The 21,392-nt window shown below is 38.2% G+C and overlaps 1 protein-coding gene across 2 annotated transcripts in view; it reads right to left on the reverse strand.

Moving 5' to 3' along the window:
- Positions 1 to 21,392, reverse strand: part of FNDC3A (fibronectin type III domain containing 3A) — a 122,709-nt gene that overhangs the window by 16,353 nt on the left and 84,964 nt on the right. For both annotated transcript variants that reach the window (XM_005155223.4, XM_034073585.1), the window contains 9 exons: positions 16,884 to 17,041; positions 15,674 to 15,733; positions 13,646 to 13,784; positions 12,989 to 13,042; positions 12,255 to 12,379; positions 8,460 to 8,634; positions 7,743 to 7,829; positions 1,895 to 2,033; positions 134 to 202 (listed from right to left, as the gene is read on the reverse strand). In XM_005155223.4, the coding sequence (XP_005155280.2) occupies positions 134 to 202; positions 1,895 to 2,033; positions 7,743 to 7,829; positions 8,460 to 8,634; positions 12,255 to 12,379; positions 12,989 to 13,042; positions 13,646 to 13,784; positions 15,674 to 15,733; positions 16,884 to 17,041 (1,006 nt within the window). The remainder of the gene's footprint in view (positions 1 to 133; positions 203 to 1,894; positions 2,034 to 7,742; positions 7,830 to 8,459; positions 8,635 to 12,254; positions 12,380 to 12,988; positions 13,043 to 13,645; positions 13,785 to 15,673; positions 15,734 to 16,883; positions 17,042 to 21,392) is intronic.

A 21,392-nucleotide genomic window follows, 5' to 3' on the forward strand; every position in this document is an offset into this window, starting at 1 on the left:
TGATTTTTTTTAATGGCAGTCCCTTGCAATACCTTTCCCTATCATAATTCACATTTCACTCTTCTCACAGGCACACATATAAAGGAAAAAAAAGCCCCACAGCTGAATGCCAACATATGCTCCTAATACTTACCATTTAAGCCTTCAGACATTTCTACAACATATGCGTTTATTGCTGCTCCTCCATTGTCTTTTGGTGGATCTATAAAAAAACAGCAATATTACAACTGAGGTAAATTCAATGGTTTTGTAGCTTTTGAAGAAAATCTACAAAAGGCAAAATCAGCAGCTGACTGGAGATGGGTGCTTATTTAGACAAATAGCATCCTACTTTAGGACAGCTGCAAATGACTCAAATTCTCCTCTATGTGAAGCTGCCAGCTCACAACCCTATCATATACTCTACAGATGAAGAGTGTCAAGTGAATCGGGCACCCTGGAGATGCGATGCCCCAGCAAATGTTTCAGTTAGTCTGACATGTTCTGGAAGGTTGTCTGATTATGGTTTCAGAGACATAGTTCCTAATGGTCCTGTAATTTGGACTGCAGATAGGAAAAGATTATCATACTGATTTGCATATAAGAATATTTCAAAATGATTTAAGGACGTGATTTAAAAAATCTAAATAGTCTGGGAGGGAACAGAAGTCAGGAGTTTCTGAAACTTCATCTCCGAATTTTTAATGCATCACTACAAATTGAGTGCACTACCCTCCCTGGTATAATACTCATGTACAAGATATGAATCTACAGACCTCTATCTTTGACATATAATTCTGCAACTCTCTCAGAGCTAACTTAAGAGACCAGCAAAATTAGAATAATGTGGAAAAAGACTACTTTGGACAAACATAAAGACAGCACGATACTTGAACACAGAAAGGTACCACTACCTTAACATTACATTATGTATGTGCTAGATGAAATAGTGTTGCCTCTTAGAGAAGGATTACTACTGTATCACACCTGCTAAACAAAATGACACTTTTCATATGGCACATAGCACTTTCTTGGTTGGAAGGTAACAAATTACTCCAAATGAAAAATGTAATTACCACATTAATTATCACATGAAAATGAATAAAGTATTACTGTTCAAAATAATGACTGTTAAAGATTTTAAATATAAATAGATATTTTAACTAGTTTTCAATTTACAAATTAGGTGTTTCTAATAACTTCATACATTATCTATCATCCATAAAAGATTAAGTATCAGGCTCTGATGTAGCAAAGCACTCTGGAAAGATGCAAGACTGAATTTGATGAGTTCTAATTATACTCTACAAGTAACTTCTTAACAACACAAAAGAATTAAATATGATATTAAGCAGAATTAGGTAAGAAGTTTAGTTACCTCGGACAATAAATAGTACCTTTAACTGTTTGCTTTTCTGCTAAAGTACTGAATCACACAGTACTGTTTCACCTTCTATTTCATAGCATAACACTAAAAAAAACCTGGAAAAAGTTTCTTAAGAACCTTAGTGAATAGAAACATTTATGTCTCAAACCCAAACACTGAAGAGAAAGGTTGAACTTGGATCATTTCTTTTGGCACAATGTTGTGGCACATACTTTTTGTGCCAGAGAAAGAGAACTTTGTAGTGCACCAATTACTGTTTTATCAGTTACTGTAGTCCCCTGCAATAAAAGTCCCTGTTATAATTTGCATATTATTCTTCCCACATAATCACCCTATTATGCTGCTACCCTAATTATTTTGAATCAATATGTTTCTCCTAGTTTTCATGAAAATGGATCATAATGGCCCAGTGAACTGGAGTGTTACGCAAGTAAAACTTGGACATCTATATACAAATATAGAAATAAATCACTATATATATAAAATACAGACAACATACTGTAAATGAGAGTTGGACAGCAATCTTACCCCAGATTATTTTAAAACTCTGTGCATGAATTTTTCCTTTCACTGAGGGTTTTGAAGGTACCCCAGGCTTGTCTGCACACGTAATGTACTCTACTGTTTCACTTGGACTGCTTTTCCCTTCTGAGTTATAGGCAATGACCTGCAAATACATTAAAAAGTATTATAAACAGAACAGATGCACTGGCTAGTGGTATGCTGTTCACTGTTAATGGTAAGATCAAACTAATGTATATAGTTATATTATATTAGTTATTATATATTATAATTGTAGCATATATTATTACATTAGTTATGTTATATATATTATCTAATATATTATTATGTATATTAGGCATATAGTTACATAATATATTATCACAAGAATTAAAGCTATTATACACCTTCATTTTACATTTTCATCAGTCCCATCGTTAAACAGTCACAATACCTTATAAAAGCCCCCAAAACCCTAGTAATTGTGAAGCATAATAAAACTACTAGTAGTAACAACAACAATAATAGAATAACCTTGGTATCTCCCAAATTTCAAATGTTGGTGCATAAAGTTCAGCTTCTACTTAAGACACTTCTGAGTTGCCTGACTGTAAAAAGGATCAGGACATCCAAATTTCAGTGACATTAATGGAATATATAAGTGCTCAATACAGCACAAGCCACTTTATTTCAAGTCAAAGATCTAAACACTTGCTCTTTTAAAACCATGTAAGATACTCAGAAATTGGCTAGGTCTAAGAACAATTCTTCCTTACTGGAGTTGCACCATTTATTGATAATGAACTACACACCATTTTTAAACTTCAACTGAAGGAACTTTGAAGTATTAAAAGTTTAATTGCACTTTCTTCCTATTGAGGTGAAAATATTTTAATGTATGTAAATAAAGGGCAAAAAATGATGCTTTACCAACTGCTAAAGAAACCTGAACAGCTAGGATGAATTAAGCAGAGCTCTCATGCTACTATAGTACCTTCTTTTAAGAATATATATTTGGAGATAAAAAAGTGATTATATGGGGATGTTGTATTAACAGCAAAGTGATACAAACTCTTCAGTCCCAGGGAAAATTATGGCAAGGATTGTCATGGAAGTTATTTACAAGCACATGAAGGACAAGAAAGTAATTAGATTAATCAAGGGTAAATTGTGTTTGACCAACCTGAGTGCCTTCTAAGATGAAAGAACTTGCTCAGTAGAGGGGAGAGCTGTGGACATCATCTACCCTGATTTTAGTTTGACGTGGTCTCCCACAACATCCATGTAGACAGGCTGGTAAGATATAGACATAACAGATGGACCACAAGATGGGTATGGAAAACCTGATAGAATGACAGGCTGAAAGGGTGGTGGTTAATGGTTCAAAGGCAAATCAGCAGTTGCTCATGACTGGATTTCCTCAGCAGTCAATTCAATGTCAGACACTTGGAAGTGATCTGGATGGCAGGATCACTTGGATGTGAATGCACCCTGTCCAGGTTTGCCCATGGACTAAACTAGGAGCAGAGAGAGATATGCTGGAAGGAAGAGCTACCATACAGACTTTGACAATCTGTAAGATTGCCTCAACAAGAACTGTATGAGCTTTGGCAAAGATAAAGTCTTGCACCTGGGATGGAATAATTCAAGCAGCAATACAGTCTGGGATCTGACTAGCTAGTCAGCTTTTCTTTTTTTTTAGATTTCCTGGGAAGGACCTTGAGATTCTGGTGGAGAGCAAGCCAAATGAATCAGCAAAGCATCCTGGCAGCAGCAAAGGCAAATTGTTTTGTGGGCTGCATCAGGAAGACTTCTGCCAGCAGAATGAGGGATGTGATTATGCCACTTAACTCAGCTCTTTTTAAACCATGCCTGGAATACCATGTGCAATTTTGGTCCTCCTAGCTCAAGAGACACACTGGGAAACTGAAGAGAGTTCAGAAGAGGACCAGCATGATGATTAGAGGTTTGGAGAACCTGATACAGCAAAAAAGGCTGAATGCTTATTCTGCCTAAGAAAAAAGAAGTTTCATTAAGGGGGACATAATCACAGCCTTCTAACACCTAAAAGATAGCTATAGATGAAGACACTGTCTTCACAAGGTTCTGTGATGACAGGACAAGAGATTGTAGACACAAAGTGTGTTAGGGAAAATTCTAGCCAGATATAAGGAAATAAATTCATCACCATGAGAACAAGCTGCCCAGAGAAGAGGTTGAATCTCCCTTGCTGGAAATACTGAAGTCTTAGCTCAAGAGGGCTAGAACAGGGTTGAATTGCTTAACCCGGGACCTGCCCAAACAAGTTTAACACAGATGATCCCCACGAATCCCTTCCAACCTAGACTTCTCTGGGATTCTAGGCAAACAAATTGCTGTTCTTTACTTTTTATCTGTGTCTGCAGTTAATTTACTATGCATTCCCATTTGTTCAAAGCTGAACAATGTAAAAAAAGTTTTTTGGCTTTTTTATTTGTTTTAAAAATAAGCAGAATTGAAATAACAGCAGTAATGTTAGCACAGACGGAGAAAAGGAAATGTGAGCTAACAAGTCTCAGACATTAAGCTTCCTGATACAGTTTACAAGATTAACAATCATTTGATTGTCTTTGTACCATTACAAATGAACAGGCACAGTTAGTATTTACATATTGCAATAAGGTTTCCAATGGTTCTAAAGATTCTTTTAAAAGCCTTAAGGAATATTACTACTTATTAAGTCTTTCCCTGTATAATATGAATTAAAGACCTGATTAGCGTAACATTTATTTCTTCTTTATTACCCCATGAATGAGTGAACTCCATTTACTGCTTTGTTAAGAAAAATAGGGTATAATCATTAAGTTTTTTTTCATTTTAATGACAAAATTAGGATGTAAGTTAACTATATATTTACTAGTAATAGGTATGATTAGCATATAGGAATGCTTTCAAAGGAAGACTATGGTCAAGTCCTGCAAAAACTAGTTTCAAGGTTATTAGCTGTTCTTTAGATAATGTGTGGCCCTAAGAGTCTTAGCTTGGTGCAGTCCTTGGAACACACTATTTTACATTATTTAAATATTATGTAAAACAAACCCCAAGTACTGCAAGATTAATCCCCATAATGATCCTTTCTAGCTAAGAAAGTAATCATTGTCAATAGTGCAAAATATCTGCTCTCATTTGAAAAAGACTACCTATGTTTTACTGTTAACTCAGAACAAATACACCAATCCTTAAACTGTGACCTTTCATATTGCAAAGATGCTGTTCTTCAGCAGTTCACAATTTTTCCTTAGGAAATAGTATTTTAGGTGTAAGCACGACAACAACTATCAACACTTTTTCCACCATCAACACTTTTTCCCTTGTAGACAGAGATGAGATTATTCTGAGTCTGCTTCGTACTGTGAGACATTCCTTAAGCTTTGTTCCAAAACCAAGCAACTGTTCAAGAGTGACTTACAACATAGAACAGCCCAGATTGGAAGGGACCTGAAAGATCATTTGGCCCAACCTTTCAGGGAAAACCAATCCTAGGTGACATTATCTAGCATGTTGTCCAGTTGTGTCTTGAAAGCATCCAGTGATAGGTCCACCATATCCCTGGGGAAGTTGTTCCACTAACTGATTTTTTCACTGTGAAAGATTAAGTTCTCACACCAAGATGAAACCTCACCCAGTGCAACTTGCATCTATTACCCCTTGTTCTCTCCATGTGGCTCCTTGTGAAGAAGAGTCTCCCTCCTCTTTGTAGACATCCTTTAAGTACTGGAAAACTGCAGTGAGGCTCCACTAAGCCTTTTCTTCTCCAGGGAGAAAAGATCTAATTCCTTTTGTCTTTCCTTATAGGGCAGGTTCTCCAGCCCTTTCATCATCTCTGTGGCCTTACTTTGGACCCTCTCCAGTCTGTCTGTATCCTTCTTTAATTGTGGGGACCAGAACTGAACACAGTACTCTGGGTGTGGCCTGATAAGAACTGAATAAAGTGGGGTGATCATGTCTCCTATCTCTGCTAGTAATGCCTCTATAGATGTAGCCCAGGATTCAATTTGCCTTTGCTGCTGCAGTGCTGCACTGCTCACAGTCAGTTTGTCCGCCAGGACTGCCAGATCCCTTTCAGCAAGACTGCTCTGAGCCTATACTGGATTCTGGTTGTTCTGACCCAGGTGTAGGTCTTTGCACCTGTCTGTTAACGTTTATACTGTCGTTGCTAGCCTGCTCTTCTAGCCTGGACAGGTTAGAAGAATGGGCTAGCAGGCTTCTCTGTAAGATGGACCTCCCTTCTGATGTGTTTGTCCCACTACTCAGTTTGGTGTAATCAGGAAACTTGGTGAGGATGCTTTTAATTCCATTAGCTAGATCGTTTGTGAAGATGAACAGCATGGGGCCCCATATCGATCCCTAGGGGACCCTACTTCTGTCAGGCTGAGTAATAACCACTGATTAACAACCTTTTAAGTGTGGCCTCTTGGCCAGTTTTCTACCCATCTCACAAATCCACTCATCCAATCTGTATCTTGCCAGTTTGTCCAGGAGAAGGCTGTGGGAAACCATATCCAAAGCTTTGCTGAAGTCCAGATAAATAACATCTACTGTTCTCCCCAGGCCAAACAAAAGTGTTACTTTGAGGTGTAAGGTTATCAGGCTAGTCAAGCATGCTCTGCCTTTGACGTAGGCTTTTCTCAATCACCTGCTTTATTTGATCTTAATAGTTTTCAGGAGGATGCTTTCATTACTTTCTCAGGGACTGAAGTAAGACTAATGGGCCTGTTGCTTCCTGGGTCTCTTTTGGGCCCTTCTTGTAGAGGGATATGCTGTTTACCCTCTTCCACTCATCAGGTGTATCCCCCAGTCTCTGTGGCTTTTCAACTATTATAGATAGTGGTGTTGCAACAATGTGAGCCACCTCTCTTAACACCCTGGAGCAGATTCTGTCCTGGCCCATAGACTGATGTGGGTTGAGCCCTTGGAAGAAGCCACAGCCCAGACTTTCCTCCACTAGTAGTGGGTCAATACATGCTTTGTCATGGCTACCTGATCCTGTGATCTGGTGTCCAGCTATGCTGGTAAAGAAAGAGGCAAAAGAAATATCAAGAACCTCTGCTGGCATTATTAATAACTTGCTTCCCTGCCCTGCTTAGTAATGAGCCTATGTATATATTCCCTGTGTTTCTGCTTACTGCTTATTTATCTGAAGAAACCATTCTTGTGCTTGACATCTTACGCCAATTTAGTTCTAGCTGATCCTCAGCCTTCCTGACTGCATTTCTGCATGTCCTAGCAAGGTCCTTACAGTTCTTGATGGCTATTTGGCTACCTCTACATAGCTGGTATGCTTCTTTTTTTGCTTTTAACCACACATCCAGAAGTTCGTTGTTAAGACACTGTTAAGCCAGAATTTACCCTGAGCTAACAAGTTCAGCCATCAAAGCTTATTAGAATGGGCTCAGCACCATAGTAATATGAGTGATTTACTAACTTGGGCTCAGTCCTATGCTAGCACCAAACGTTTTTTGACTGAAGTTGATCCTTACCCCAACACTTTCAGATATGTTTAGAGTCTATCAAAGAACCCCATGGCTACACAAAGTAATATTATCCACATAGAAGCCAGATTAAAAAAGCCAGGTGTAAGGAATATTGTCTTGTGGCCTGGAATTTCAAGATAACTGTGTTATGCCCTTGCAGAGGTTCTTATTCCTTCTGCAGAGATGATTAATGAAGCAGGTGTTCAGCCAATAGTTTTAAGAGACTGAAACTGTAAGAAACTGGGATCAAATTTGATTTTCCTTGAAAAAACGTCCTCCCCACTTCTGAGTGACCCTCAAGCTGCTCTGGTGAAAAAAAACAAACCGAGCATCTGTAAGCCAAATATAGAAAAACTTCTTACCCTAAATTTATATTTTGTACTACGCCTCAAATTCTTCACCGTGTAGGTAAGATCATCACCATCATATTTTGGCTTGAAACCATATCCCTGCAGAATTAAATAGGATTACTTGAAACATTGTATTTGCAGACCAGACCATGCAACATGCTTCATACAAATAAATTACTGTTTCAGACTGTAATTGTTATGCTCCTCTGACAAAAAAAAGGCAACTTCACCGTGTAAACACCAGGGTTTTCTTGGAGAGGGAGAATTAATTAACCATTCTCCAAGAGGAAAGAAGAACAGTAAAGAAAAGCATATATAGTGTCAGCAGAAATTATACCTAACACAATCAAAGGGTAGAACAGGAAGCATTTTAAAAGGAAGGTGGTTAGGCTGAAATTACATCTAGAAGGACCACTCTTCATGATGCAATTACTTTGATCTAGCTCTTAAAAGGCTCAACTTTCACACGCAAATTCACAAGGTTAAAAGTAATTTAAAAGCCTTTACAGGACTTTGGCTTAATAACACTAATAATTACTGTGACAATAAAAAGAAGAAAGCTATGTGGCTTGGTCACAGCAATTACAAGTCATTAGCTTAATTTCAGAAAATACACATCCTTTTAGAATATTCTAACAAAAGTAATCATTGTTACACTTTATACAATAAAGTATCAAACATACACATTATAGTCTGTTTCCTTATTGAGAATAAGTAGTCTAAACTTACTGAGTTCTCATCCTCCATCTCTAATATATACGAGATTCCTTCATCTGACGGTGTTCCTGAGGGTTTTGTCCACTGTAGGGATAGCCAAGTAACTCCAGCATTAATCAGCAAGGGACTTGCTGGTGTGCTTGGGGCAGTGCCTGAGGTATGATACAGGACTTCTTCACTGAAACCGCTGTTCAAAACAGACAGAATGTAAACTAACTAGACACAGTAACTAGATGATCTTAAGGTCCTTTCCAACCCTAACTATTCTATGATTCTATGATTATATACCTAGAAAACACATAATTCTTACTAAACACAGCAATGACAGTTTCTTGCACACGTGCACAACTGGGAATTGCAAGCTAGTACATGCAGATAACTTACCCATGAGTCTGTCAGTAAGAAAATATATGAACAAGGTTAACATGTTCATAACTGAAAGATACCTTTGCAGGATATAATTACAATGTTTTACTAACCAAAATGTTTTGCTATTTCCTGTTAAGTCATCTTTCTAAAACAGTTGAGCTCTATATGCAATAATGTACTAATATCAGTGTCCTTCCTATTCAGAATGAAACCATGAAGACATAAAAGCATGTATGGGAAGACCTAAAAAAAATAAATTTGTTTCCAGATAGCAATTATTGCTTCAAATATACTGTGAAGTACTAGTTTCTCTAGTGGTTCAGAAAATAACAGAATAATAGCCTCATTCAATGCTAGGTTACTTTAAGAGTTGTTAATACAAAAGTCTTATTTGCAGAAAAAATAGAGTGCACACTAGTGGATCTCCTAACAAAACTGTTAACCTTACCTGACAATGCTTAGATATACCTTGAATTGAAAATAAAAATAAGTTACATAAGAAGACCTATTGCAAAACAGAGGGATGCTAATGTCAGTAAACAGGCACTATGCTTACACAGATGGTCTGACACATATCCAGCTTGACTAAGAAAATCCCACCTGTTCTCAGCTGGCATTTGCTGCTTCTATATCAGATCTGAAGAAACATCTACAGGCTTAAGAGCTAGTCTAGGGTCTTTTTAAGCGTGTGAAACTAATGTCACAAATGTGATTTTAATTTAAAAGTGAGGCATTACCTAAGCATAAGGAAGCCCTGAAAACAAAATTCGCTGTATGGCTTAAACAACAGTAACAATTACTTATCTTGTGTGTCAGAACCTGACTTTCCCAAAAGATCTCAATATAGAGATATATCAATTTCACTTTCTCTCTTACCCAACCTCCATTAAAATAATGCACAAATTGTATATTTTGGTCTGCTCTAAAGTCTTTTTGGCCTAACAAAAATAAATAAAAAAGTAGACATATTACAGACATCTCATCATCGAGAATGTCAATAGCACCCAAAGCAGACATACAGTCTGTGCGGATAGGCAAACTGTGAAAAAGATTGTGAAGCAAGAAATGAAAACGGGCAAAACAAGAGGAAACAATTTTGAGGGCAACAGGATTTTTTTTCTTGCACAAAGTCACAAGCAAGCAAATCCTGAAATGAAGCTGATGTGACATCTACAACAGAGCTACTAAAAATATTTTCCAGCATTATCTAGGTAGGCTAGAGAAAGCATGAAGAGAGGCTAAACAAATACTAAACCTACCTTTAATCACAGAAAAACTACTGAAGGAGTCACCTTACCAGCAGATATAACATAAAAAACCCCACACCTTTAAAAGATTCAGTGTCTTTACTTGATTGACCCATTCCAAAACACACTGAAATCATATAAGTATTCAAGTGATACCCACATTTGAAAGACTCTTAAACAATTCACGTAGGAGTACAATAATGTTATATATCTTTCAAACAAATTTTATTTTTCTAGTTTTCTTTAGCTACTCTTTCAGGTGTGACTGGAATTAAATTTAAAAAGATGAGTAAGCCAAAGATAAATTATTTTTCCTTGTTGGTAAAACCGTTTAAACAAAAGTCTTCATATGCCTAAGGTTCTCAACATTCTTCACAAGGAATCAGACACTCTACCCTAATAAGTATTATTTCAGGAGACTTCTTAATTAAATACCATAAAGACAATAAATGGCAACTGTACAAGGTCATGAAATACTGATTTTAAAATGTATTTGGTGTGCTTGTTTTAAGAAGGGTACTTAACTGGTCAGTACCTTCTACCAGCTTGTGCTGCAGGTATCTGTAATATGTGCAGGTATTCCTGAAGGATACATTTACACTCAGACATAACAGTGGAACAGCAAGACAGCCTGAGCACTGGACCCTACTTAGCTGCCAGCCCATTCCCTGTCTTTTTTTTGAACAGTTCCAACTAACTCTCATCAAGACAAAGTCCAGGAGCAACTCAGAGAATAATTCATTCCAGAAACATCATCTAGAAGCCAGTGACGTAATAAAGACTGTGTCAGAGCACACAAAAAGTCATTCTAGCCTGCTATAATGCTCTCTGACAGTGCCCAAAGCAGGTATCGAAGAAAACATAGGAACAGGAACTATAGGCAACATATTCCCTGAGCACTCTCCAAAGACTCCTAACACATGCAGATCTCCTGAGCCAGCTGCAGTTTTCACATGCTTCATAGTCCGCAAAAGATTTCTTCTGCACAGCATGAATTACAACTCCAGGTCTGGCTCCCTATTCTTTATGCTGTCCTTCAACACTGTCCAAGCAGGCGTTACTCTCTCAAGCACCAACTTGTGCCAGCTGAAGGACAAGCAATACACGTGCTCTATTTCACGCTATAAAAACACAACTCTGGTGAGCTGCAGCGCAGTGCTCATAATATTTCAAACACTGACTTAAAAAAAAACAAATGCAAACCAGCAATTTTAGGCTGACAGCTAGAGAAGCCCTGTTTTTATGTCACATAGGACCTCATGGTCCAAGTGTTACCCGCTATTCTCTGCTGAAGTCAGATGTCATTCATTCAAAAATTCAAGGTTTGGAGCTCTATAACTTCTGAAAAACAATTAAAAGTAAGAACCCCACCTTCTAAGAATTTATAATAATCTATAGAACTTCAAAATAATTCAGTGATATGGTCATGTTATAGTCTGTTTCCCATGGTAACAGAAGACTAACAGACACCTTAGCTAAAGATATGTATCTCAGTAATAGGACAAGGTGAGAAGCACAATACAGATAGACCTACAGGTGGCAGCAGCGGTTCTGCCAGACTTCGTGCTCCAGCAGTTACTGACACCTATATATACCATCAGCACTGCAACTCTTGACTTTAAGAAAGGATAAGCCCTGGGAAACTGCTACACCAGCTTCAGGAACAGTAACACCATGTCAAAGCTCCCTGGAAACAAGAGCAGCAGAGAGCATGGTACGAAGTACACAAGGATCAGCACAGCAGCAGCACAAGCACTGCAGCATTTAAACCATTCAATTAAGTCACTCTGGCTGAGTCGCTTGTCTTCTAAGCATGATCCCCAGAATTTTAGTAGAAATGCTTATTACATTAGACACAAGAGCCAAAAATGCACTGAATGCATCCTACAGTGCAGAGTTTAGTCAAAAATTCTATTGCAAGTACATACAGTAGGAAATGTCCAAGGTAGCAACTTGAGTGGTCAACACAGATCTACAAAGACTGAAGCTAAAAACCAGCACAGCCTCAGCTGATTTCATGTGAGAGCAGCCAGGCTGTCTGTGTCATACTCGAGCTCCCATTCTAGAGGCACTATATACAAATGTCTGAGCAAGACTTTTTTCTTGAAATGCAATCATATGCCTTTCTTAAACAAGCACACACATGCATGCATATGCATTCCATATTTATGTATGTAACAGTAGTATTTACCTCATTCCCATGTCATTTTTGGCTGCTAGCCTAAAGGTGTACCCCATTGCTGGTGATAGTTTAGTAATTCTATACTGCTTCTGTTGGCCATAATAACACTGGCAAAACTCTCCATTTCCTTTTCCCTAAAAAGGAATAAGTTAGTCACATTATTCACCCTGTTATGTATGTGTCCACCGATTAAAGTAACACATAAACATGAAGTAAACTAATTTTTTGAAATTAAACATAACTCAAGAATATTCCACACAAGTAGTTTACAAAACTTTGTAGGCATACTGAAGGCTTTTTTCCTTCCTTTCCATCTTCCAGCTCCACAGCATCAGAAAGAAAAAGCCATGAAGCTTCTGCAGCTCTGCCATCTCAGGACAGCTGTCCAGGTAGGGACTGAAGGTGCTTGTGGGGGCATAGTAGATCCACCCCCTTTGTACAAAAAGAAAGACTGCTACAGGAAAATGATCCTTCAATGTCAGCTCTTAAAGGAAGTACCAGACTATAAGTAAAAAAGCACTATCAGGAATGACAGAATCATGTAATTAAGATGCTATTATTTTATATTCCCTCAGAAAAATAATGGGAGGTAACCATATTTTGATAATTGCTTCAGGAACCACCTATTTGTCACATGCCTCTAGACAGAAGCCATAATTTTCACACAACTTTATGAGCAAAGCCACATGCAATGCTTTAAAAAAAGCTACAAGATTAAAAATAAAACAGAATAACTTGCTTACTTCATCCCACTCTAAAAGGTAACTGTGGATTTTCGAACCATTATCACAAGATGCCTGCAAAAGAAAAGAAGAAAATTAGAGGTCTAATTGGATATAAAACCACTTAAGGAAAAAATGCATGTATGGGTCAGATCATGACAAGGCCAGTGGAGTAAAAAAATGTTTCCCTTTTGATTGTTTCACTTGCCAAGCCAGTCCTATTTCAGTCTCTATCTAGTGAATTCTTGTATCATGTCTATGGCTTTTTGTTGTTTTTTTTTTAATTTAGACCTTGACAAAATATTCTGGCAGTGGTGTAATATGTTGCAATACTTTTCGGAGCTGCTAGATTGCAGGTTTGCTCAAATCTCAGTCTTTCCAGACCATTTCATCTGCTTAGCACAGACAAGCCTATGTTCAATGACAGAGAATGGAATCAGTTCCACAGTGTGGTAGGTGACCGGAACTCAATAACTTCTATCTACAAAGGCTCCTCACTTCTCTGGGAACCCTTTTCTTTTACTGAAGGCCACATTTAACCCAGTACATCTATTTCCATTCATGGAACTGTAACAGAAACTAGTATGTTTGGCAAAAGTTTTCCATTTTATTGACAAATCTGAAACAATTCCAAAGACTTTAAAATATTTATTTTAAAAGCTGTTAAGCAAATCTTACCTTCCACTGCAGAGTAAGAGAATTTTTGGTCCGATTAGTTATCCTAGGCAGATTTGGAGTATCAGGTTCACAACTTGCTGTGGTAAAACTCTCTGCCTCTGAAGGGCTCCCCTTTACACAGTTGCATTCTACTTGTACTCTAAAAAGGAAAAGATCCAATAACATTTTGGTACAAAATCTTTATATACAGTTTCCAAAGAAAAATAAGTGTTTAGAATGAAGTTACTGCCTAGGTAGCTTATTATTTAAATATCAATTCTATAAACAAATAACTGGTGGAAGCATCTTGGTCGAAAGAAGTAATGGGAAAGAAAAGAGTTTTTTACTAATAAGGATGTACATTGTTACCAACCGCATCATTAGTCTCACATTTGAAATGTGTCTGTTATGTGCTGTACTTTGGTTGGAAAATAACGCCAACATCTTGCAGGCTAATTATCTGTTGTAGACATGTAACTGGTATTATGAATAATTCTTTTCCTGCAAGTGCTTTTGTCAGATGAGCACAATGAAGCTGTTGATATATTTTCAGAGTATCCCCTGCACTCCTTCAAGGCCTTGTTGAGTCTGTTCACCCTGTCCTTTACTTTAGGAAGGCTATGCATTAATTCTCCATGTACTGCAGAAGAGGGAATTCTTGCTTCTGTCTCAAAGAGAAATAATTTGTTTTTCTAACAGCTTTTCTCCAAAAGAAAACACCAGATTATCTTCTGGATTCCCCCTGCTGTGTAGCCATGCCTTGTCTCTTTTCCTTGAGTGAACTGGCACATCACTTTCTTCTGATTCATCTGCTCCTTTGAAAAAAAAAACAAAGCAAAACAAAAAACCCCTTTCCTCTGATCACTGATACAGGACCCAAGTTGCCTGCTTATGAAAATGCAAGTCTTTATTTGTTCTCGTTGCATGAACAACAAGCCACAGAAAATCTGGCTTTGTAGATTTCCTCAACAGGGAGAGACATTTGAGCAGTGACTAATGCTGAACATGGTTCTGCTTGAATGTAGTTGCAAATATGTGATTTCTCCACTGCCTTCACAGTTCAGTCTTTCTGATCTTCACTGGCTTTCATCAAGGACTTCACCTGACTGCCGTAACTTTTCAAATATCATGGAGAGTGGCTTGGCAACTGTGTCAGTCAATTCCCCCAGGACTCTGGGATGCATCTTGTCAGGTCTCATAGATCTGTGTATGTTCAGGTTCCCCAGATGGGAATCAGGTGGTCACTTACAATAGTAGCGACTTTGCTCCGCCAGTTCCTGCCTTGCAGCCCATCCACTCAAGGGGTGTGGGAAGAGAGTTTGTCAGTGAAGACTGAGGCAAAGAAGTTGTTTAATACCTGTCTTCTCCTCGTCCGCTCTTACCAGTTTCCCATCTTGCTCATCACCAGCGACTGCTTTCTTTGACCTTTCTTTTCCGGCTGACGTACCAGTAGAAGCCTTTCCTCTTATTCTTTACATCCCTTTACAAGTTCAGCTCCAGATGACCTTCCAGTATTTAAAAAGGGGAGGGCAAAAAGGGCACTGAACTACATTTTTCCAATCCTATGCTATTTTTTCAGTATAAAATAGCAAAGCAACAAATTCTGCTGGAAGGGCAGAATTACACTGAGCTAGGGGCTTGTTTTGTAAAGCATATGCAGCCAGATTCATTAGTCTTCTGGAGCAAAGCAAAAGCAGCATAAGGTGACCTTCAGGTGGCCAGCAGTGAGCACCTTCCTGTGCAAGGTGCTTTGCTCTGCTGCTTGTGGAAAATTGAGAGAAATCAAGCAGCACTGTGCCTGACTCAAAGAACAGAAAAAGTTCACTGTGCTGGCTTGAAGGAAAAATGATGGATGTTGCATGGGAGCACAACAGTCTTCTCTTATTTTCCAAACTGAACTGAGTGACTAACTAATAAAAAATACTGATTTGTGACTCAAAGGAGGGTTAGAAGTAGTAAAGAAAATCTCTAAAGGTTTATGCAAACAAATGCAATAAAACTTTTAAAGCATTTCCACTGAATTTAATGGTTAGACAAGGAGATACTCACTTTGCATGGTAATCAGTTGCTGGCCTGAGATCATTTACAGTAACTTTATTTTCTTCTCCACTGCAAAGAAATATGATTTTGTTTAAGAAACTGTTTCAGAATCCCATACATTTATAAGAAGACACTTATCATCTAACCTATTCACCTAACACCCCTTTTAAGAAATGCATTTGCTAACAGTTTGTCTCTTTTGCTAGTAAAATGTAAATGCATTTACCTTTGAATTTTAGGGGCTTCTCATGTTTGATTCCTGTTCTGTTGCCCTGGTGGTTTTGGGGTGCTTTTCTGTTGTTGTTGGCTGGTTTGCTTTTTTAAGAATAATTATTTTCCTCTTTGCTCAGTAAGACCAGCTGCATTTGTACACATCTATGATACTACATAAAAAATGTCCAAATACTGGGGCCTACAGAAGCTCAGTTCAGCCTTGCAAAATCAAATACCTAAACTGCATGACTGCACATACCTACTTGTTTGAGCCTAGTAAACAGAAAAGGCACCTAAGTAATGTCTAGTAATTTGCTTTTGCTGACATCCACTTATAGTAGCAAAGCTCGTATCATTTCCTCTGGTTTCTAGGACAGGAATATCCAACTTATGATTCATGTACTGCTCCTAAGAAATCCATGGAAAGTGGCTAAGATAAACTAGCTAGACACAAAGATTTATAATTACTAGAGAGCCCTACACCCTTAATGGTAATTTTTATTTTTATATTTATTAATTTATTTTTTTAACATTATATTTCTTCATTGTGTTAGGAATGAAACAATTGAAGAGTTTTGTTATGTGTGAATCTACTTACTTTTTTTTGTATCACTCATCCTCTCTCACCAAAATGATTTCCAGGGAAGGAAGGAATGACCTTACTGGGAGCAGACGTATATGCTGAAGTAAACAGCTACAACTACAATCTGTCTATCTCACTGCTTGAGAACCTATAGTGTCTAGTGCAGCTTGCTGAAATATAGATAAGTGATATTAAAACGTGTCTCCAAAACCTAAGAACAAAGTTTTTACATTCTAGTTGATGGTAGAGACTTCAGTTATAAACCTGAAACAATTCTACTGAAAAATGTAGTTGTATTTGGAAATGAAGTTGCACAAAACTGCTGATTATTTAAATCTCCAGATAGCAGGCAGATTTTTTAATGATGTTTTAAACAACATAATTCAATGCAAAAGCAATTAAGTAAAAATAAGGAACACCTACACATATACGGTTTTGTACTTTCCATCTTTTCCAGTATTTGAAATCATCACTTCGTAAGTATAAACCTCCGGTACATCATTCTTGTCAATGTCTTCTCTGGTGTCACTGGATGGAGGTGACCACATAAGCAGTGCTGTTCTTGCCTGAATGTCTGATACCTGTAGAAATACAACTTTTGAGATCTCTGCCATTTAAATGTTATCATATATAAAAGCTGCTTTGCCACAACCAACCACATAAACAGAAGGATATCATATACCGTTAGTATACTGGAGTATTTATACTTCTATAATAGCTACTAAATACTATTTTACAGATGAAATCAAACTAGAAATACAAGAAACACCACGAGAAAACTGCAATCCCAGGGCACCAGGCTGAGTGCAGACACATCTAGGTAATGCATGCCACCTAGTGGCCTACCTACAAATGAACTGCATAATTTGTGAAGCAGAAGAGATGACAAACGTGTTTGTGTTCTCAGTTATTTAATTAAATGACAGTGCTTCAGACATTATTTTTTCTTTTATGCCACCAGCACTATGATATTTTTAATACCTTCCTGTCGACTTGTTTTCCTTATGAAATATATAGAAGCTCAGGAATTTCTCCCGAATGCCTGTATTACTCTCAATAGGTACATAAAGAAGCTGCGCATGTATTGGTGACAGTGACAAGCAGATTCTCACATTAGATTAGAACCTATTTGGTTACTTATCCCAGCACTTTTTTTTATCAGGATATTAATAGGATACAACTATCTGAGGCTTTAACCTTGCACTCTGTATAACATACTTCGAGCTCAGGTGCTTGTGACAAAGGCACGCTTGCAAGGTCCATATATATATGTATATATATATATATATATATACACACACATATATGCAACATCCTAAAGAATTCCTGTGGTAGTGCTTGCCTGCACAGCCCACCCTTTGCAGAAAGATCTGGATAACAACAGTTGGTGTGACAGAAATATGAGTAATAAACAGTGTGAATGCAACACCTCCATCTGTCTCAGAAGCACTTGCCCCAGCAGACTCATAATGCTAGAGGCAGCAACCCTCAGGTGGATTACGTGGCAACTGGGAAATCAAAAAGAAACTTCTGAAATGAACAAGTAATCAGCCTCAGAAGTATAAAAGCAATATGGAAATTTGTAACAGGGATAAAACATGCTGGAGGAGAACAGAGCAATGATCAAACCCTGTACCCATTGCCATTTCAATCCAAGCCTGATGGATACCATGGCTGGCAACAGTACCAGTGGTTTGGGGAGCAGTATGCAGGGACCCACAGCTCCAGTGGGTGTATGTGACCTGCTGAAGAACCCTTTCAGTGGCCTGTGGATTTGCAGATTGTAGGGAACTGCAGATTTTGGGAAACGACACAGTTACATGCAAAGCTGAAGCACCCACATCTCCCAAAGGAGACATACGGTTAAGGGCACCCGCACTCCCCAAAGAGTGGGTGCTGCCTGAAACCCACACATGGTGCAAGGGGCTGTGGGTGCTTGTATTTCTGTAGGTGAGTGCACTGGTATGTGCATGTGATTACAAGTTTTTAGGGTTCATTCCAGAAGGAATTCTAGAAATCTGTGGGCCTGCTATTTGTTGTTTGTATGTTGCACCCACCTCTTATTTACAATCATTTAATAAGAGAATTGAAAACATTTCATTATACAAAATGACTAGCTTTACAATATGACTGTAATATATATCTATTTCAGGAATAATTGCTTTTGGGAATCTATTACCAGACTATCAGAATGAAAATGCTAACTGCACAACTGGTGCTCTTAAATTGCTATCATCTACTGAACTAAAACCTGAATGGGTCAACCTCAAGGCTGAAGTAGAGAGGAGATGACTTACTGATAATAGACAAACAGAAAGGAGAAAAAAATCAAATAAGATGAACCTCAGTGTCTTGGAAATGTCAATGAGGAGGACAGTGATAGAGCAGCTTTGGTGAGCACCTGGCATCCAGCCAGAGTCAACTCACCACATATCTCATTGGAACATTAAATAATTAGAGGTTTCAACTGTTTAGTACAGAGAAAGCAGGAAGAGTGCAAGGGAGATCAAAGACAACATTGCAGACTACAGAGTAACAGACAACTCACAAGGACTTTCACTAGTACAGTTAAGCCCAGGCTATTAGTGGAAGTCATTATATATCAACAAGTGTCAACAGAGAACAGGGTGAAGTGTTCTTTAAGTCTCTGACTGGATGAAAAACTGTTTTCCTGAGTTACTCCCCCAGGGCAATGATTGTTGGTCAACTCATATAAACCTTCCATAAGACTTCTAAAATAATAGATGACAACACAATGAAGCAGTATTATGTGCCAAGCTAAAAAACAGTGACTACATAGGTTGTTCTGGTTGTTTTACTTTGTGTAAACAGAGCGACTAAGGATTATGAAGAGCTGAAGCCTTACTATGGACAATTTGCAAAAACTTAAAAGCAACAGTCAGTGGAAGTGAACATAATCAGAAATGCAAAGTATTCACAGAACCTGGGAATTAAGAACATCCTAACGGTGCATAAAAAGCTGCAATGTACAAAAACTATATAAATTGTCTATACATACACATGTATACATATGCATGGGGCATGAGAAGATAAGAATTAAAGAAGTTCTTTTCAACTTGTTTATAAAAGATTTGGTACTGTTTTTCAGGTTCAACTTCCAGCTAAGACAACGATTCTAAAAAACAAGTCTAGGTTCAGCTATATTCTTCTCCACAGGACTACTAAGGGACAAAAGTGAAGTATTAAAAGAACTGCAAAAAAGAAGGTTTCCTGTAAAAAACTTTTCTCTATTGTGCATATGCACTATGGCAGGTTTAGATTATATCAGCATATACTAACACAAAACTTCACCTTCACATGATTGGATCATATGACAGTAATTACAGATTTCTTCACTAAGAAACAATTATTTAATATTGTCTTTTACCCATGAGGTTTAATAATATCCCAGTACTTGACTTCTGGAACACTAGCCTGAACTTTATTATGGAAAAGAATTATGAAAGTTACAGAAATTCCCATCAGTTCTCAGACACAAACCAGTATATTTTCAAAACATCTCTGCAATACAAAGAGGAAAAAAGTATTTTTGAAGAACAAAGATTAAGATCAGAAGAATCCACTATTTTTGGGTGCCCCAAAACACTCACAAGCGGCTTTTTTTAGAAAACTTGGCATTACTTATTACTTTGTATACTTATTCAAGCAACTGCAATTGATTTATTTTGGTTGCAGCTCTGAGCACTGTGTGCTTCTGCAAAGCAGAACACAATACTAGTCAGGGCCCAGCACTGAGGAAACTAAAAGGTGGGCACGTCTTCATTAGCAGTCCATCTTGCAAAAGTGAATCTCCTCACTAACTATATTACACATGCCATCTGGGTCAAACAAAAGAGTGGCAGGTTTTGGCACGTGCAAACTGGATTGCATTCACAGCACATGAAGTACTTAACTGGTGAGTGAGGTGCATAATGTTCTGAAAGCCTCAAACAAACCCAGAACACACATGACGTGCAAAACATGATGCCCTTCCAAGGGATTTAACTGCTATATAACAAACCCTCGAATTCTGAGTTCCTATTGCCTCTCCTTATTAAATACTCAGCCTTCTTCTCCATTCTTCATTTTGCTTTTGCCTTGTCCCCTTGCCTTCTCTTCTGCTTGCTTTGTTACTTGGTTAGTGGGCATGATAGCTGGTGAAAACTCTGTTCAAGTGCTGAGGATTTGGCATGGTGCAACCTGCAGAGCCACTCCAACTTACATCTGGTGTAAAAAGTCCAAGACCTCCCTAAGTAGAAGGGTCATCTGGTGGCAGTAATTACTAACTTGCCTTAATACTGCCATGTATTAAGGGTGAAAACTTTAAGAAAATGAGATCATGTTCATAAGAACACTTAATGGGAGTCTAGAGGCTGATGTGCCTCAGACTGCAGAGACTGAAAGAGATCTGTGAATGAAAGCACACCATGGACCCCACCACCTGGATTTAGATGTGCATGCCCCTGGAATGGGGCATTCAGACATGGGATAGCCCAGGACAGGTCAGAGGCTTCAGCATTACTCCTGACTTTCTGGAATAGGATATCGTGCAATGGACACAATACTGGCCAACACCTGTATGATCATCTGACCACATGACCACCACCACAGCCAGTATCCAGGACTGCCTGTGACAGCACTGAAGTTCATAGAATCACAGCATCATAGAATAGTTAGGGGTGGAAAGGACCTTAAGATCATCTAGTTCCAACCCCCCTGCCATGGGCAGGGACACCTCATACTAAACCATATCACCCAAGGCTTTGTCCAACCTGGCCCTGAAACAGGGTGTTGATGATCCCTCAAGAAGAGCATCACAACACAGTCCCCATGATGAGTGCTTCATACAAAACATTAACCAAAAACCCCACAGGAATATCTCTGATGAGTATGACAAACGTGTGAAATACCACAGTCTCCTGCTTCACTTGT

The sequence above is a fragment of the Melopsittacus undulatus genome, chromosome 2 (genome assembly GCF_012275295.1).
Source record: "Melopsittacus undulatus isolate bMelUnd1 chromosome 2, bMelUnd1.mat.Z, whole genome shotgun sequence".
Taxonomy (NCBI): Eukaryota; Metazoa; Chordata; class Aves; order Psittaciformes; family Psittaculidae; genus Melopsittacus; species Melopsittacus undulatus.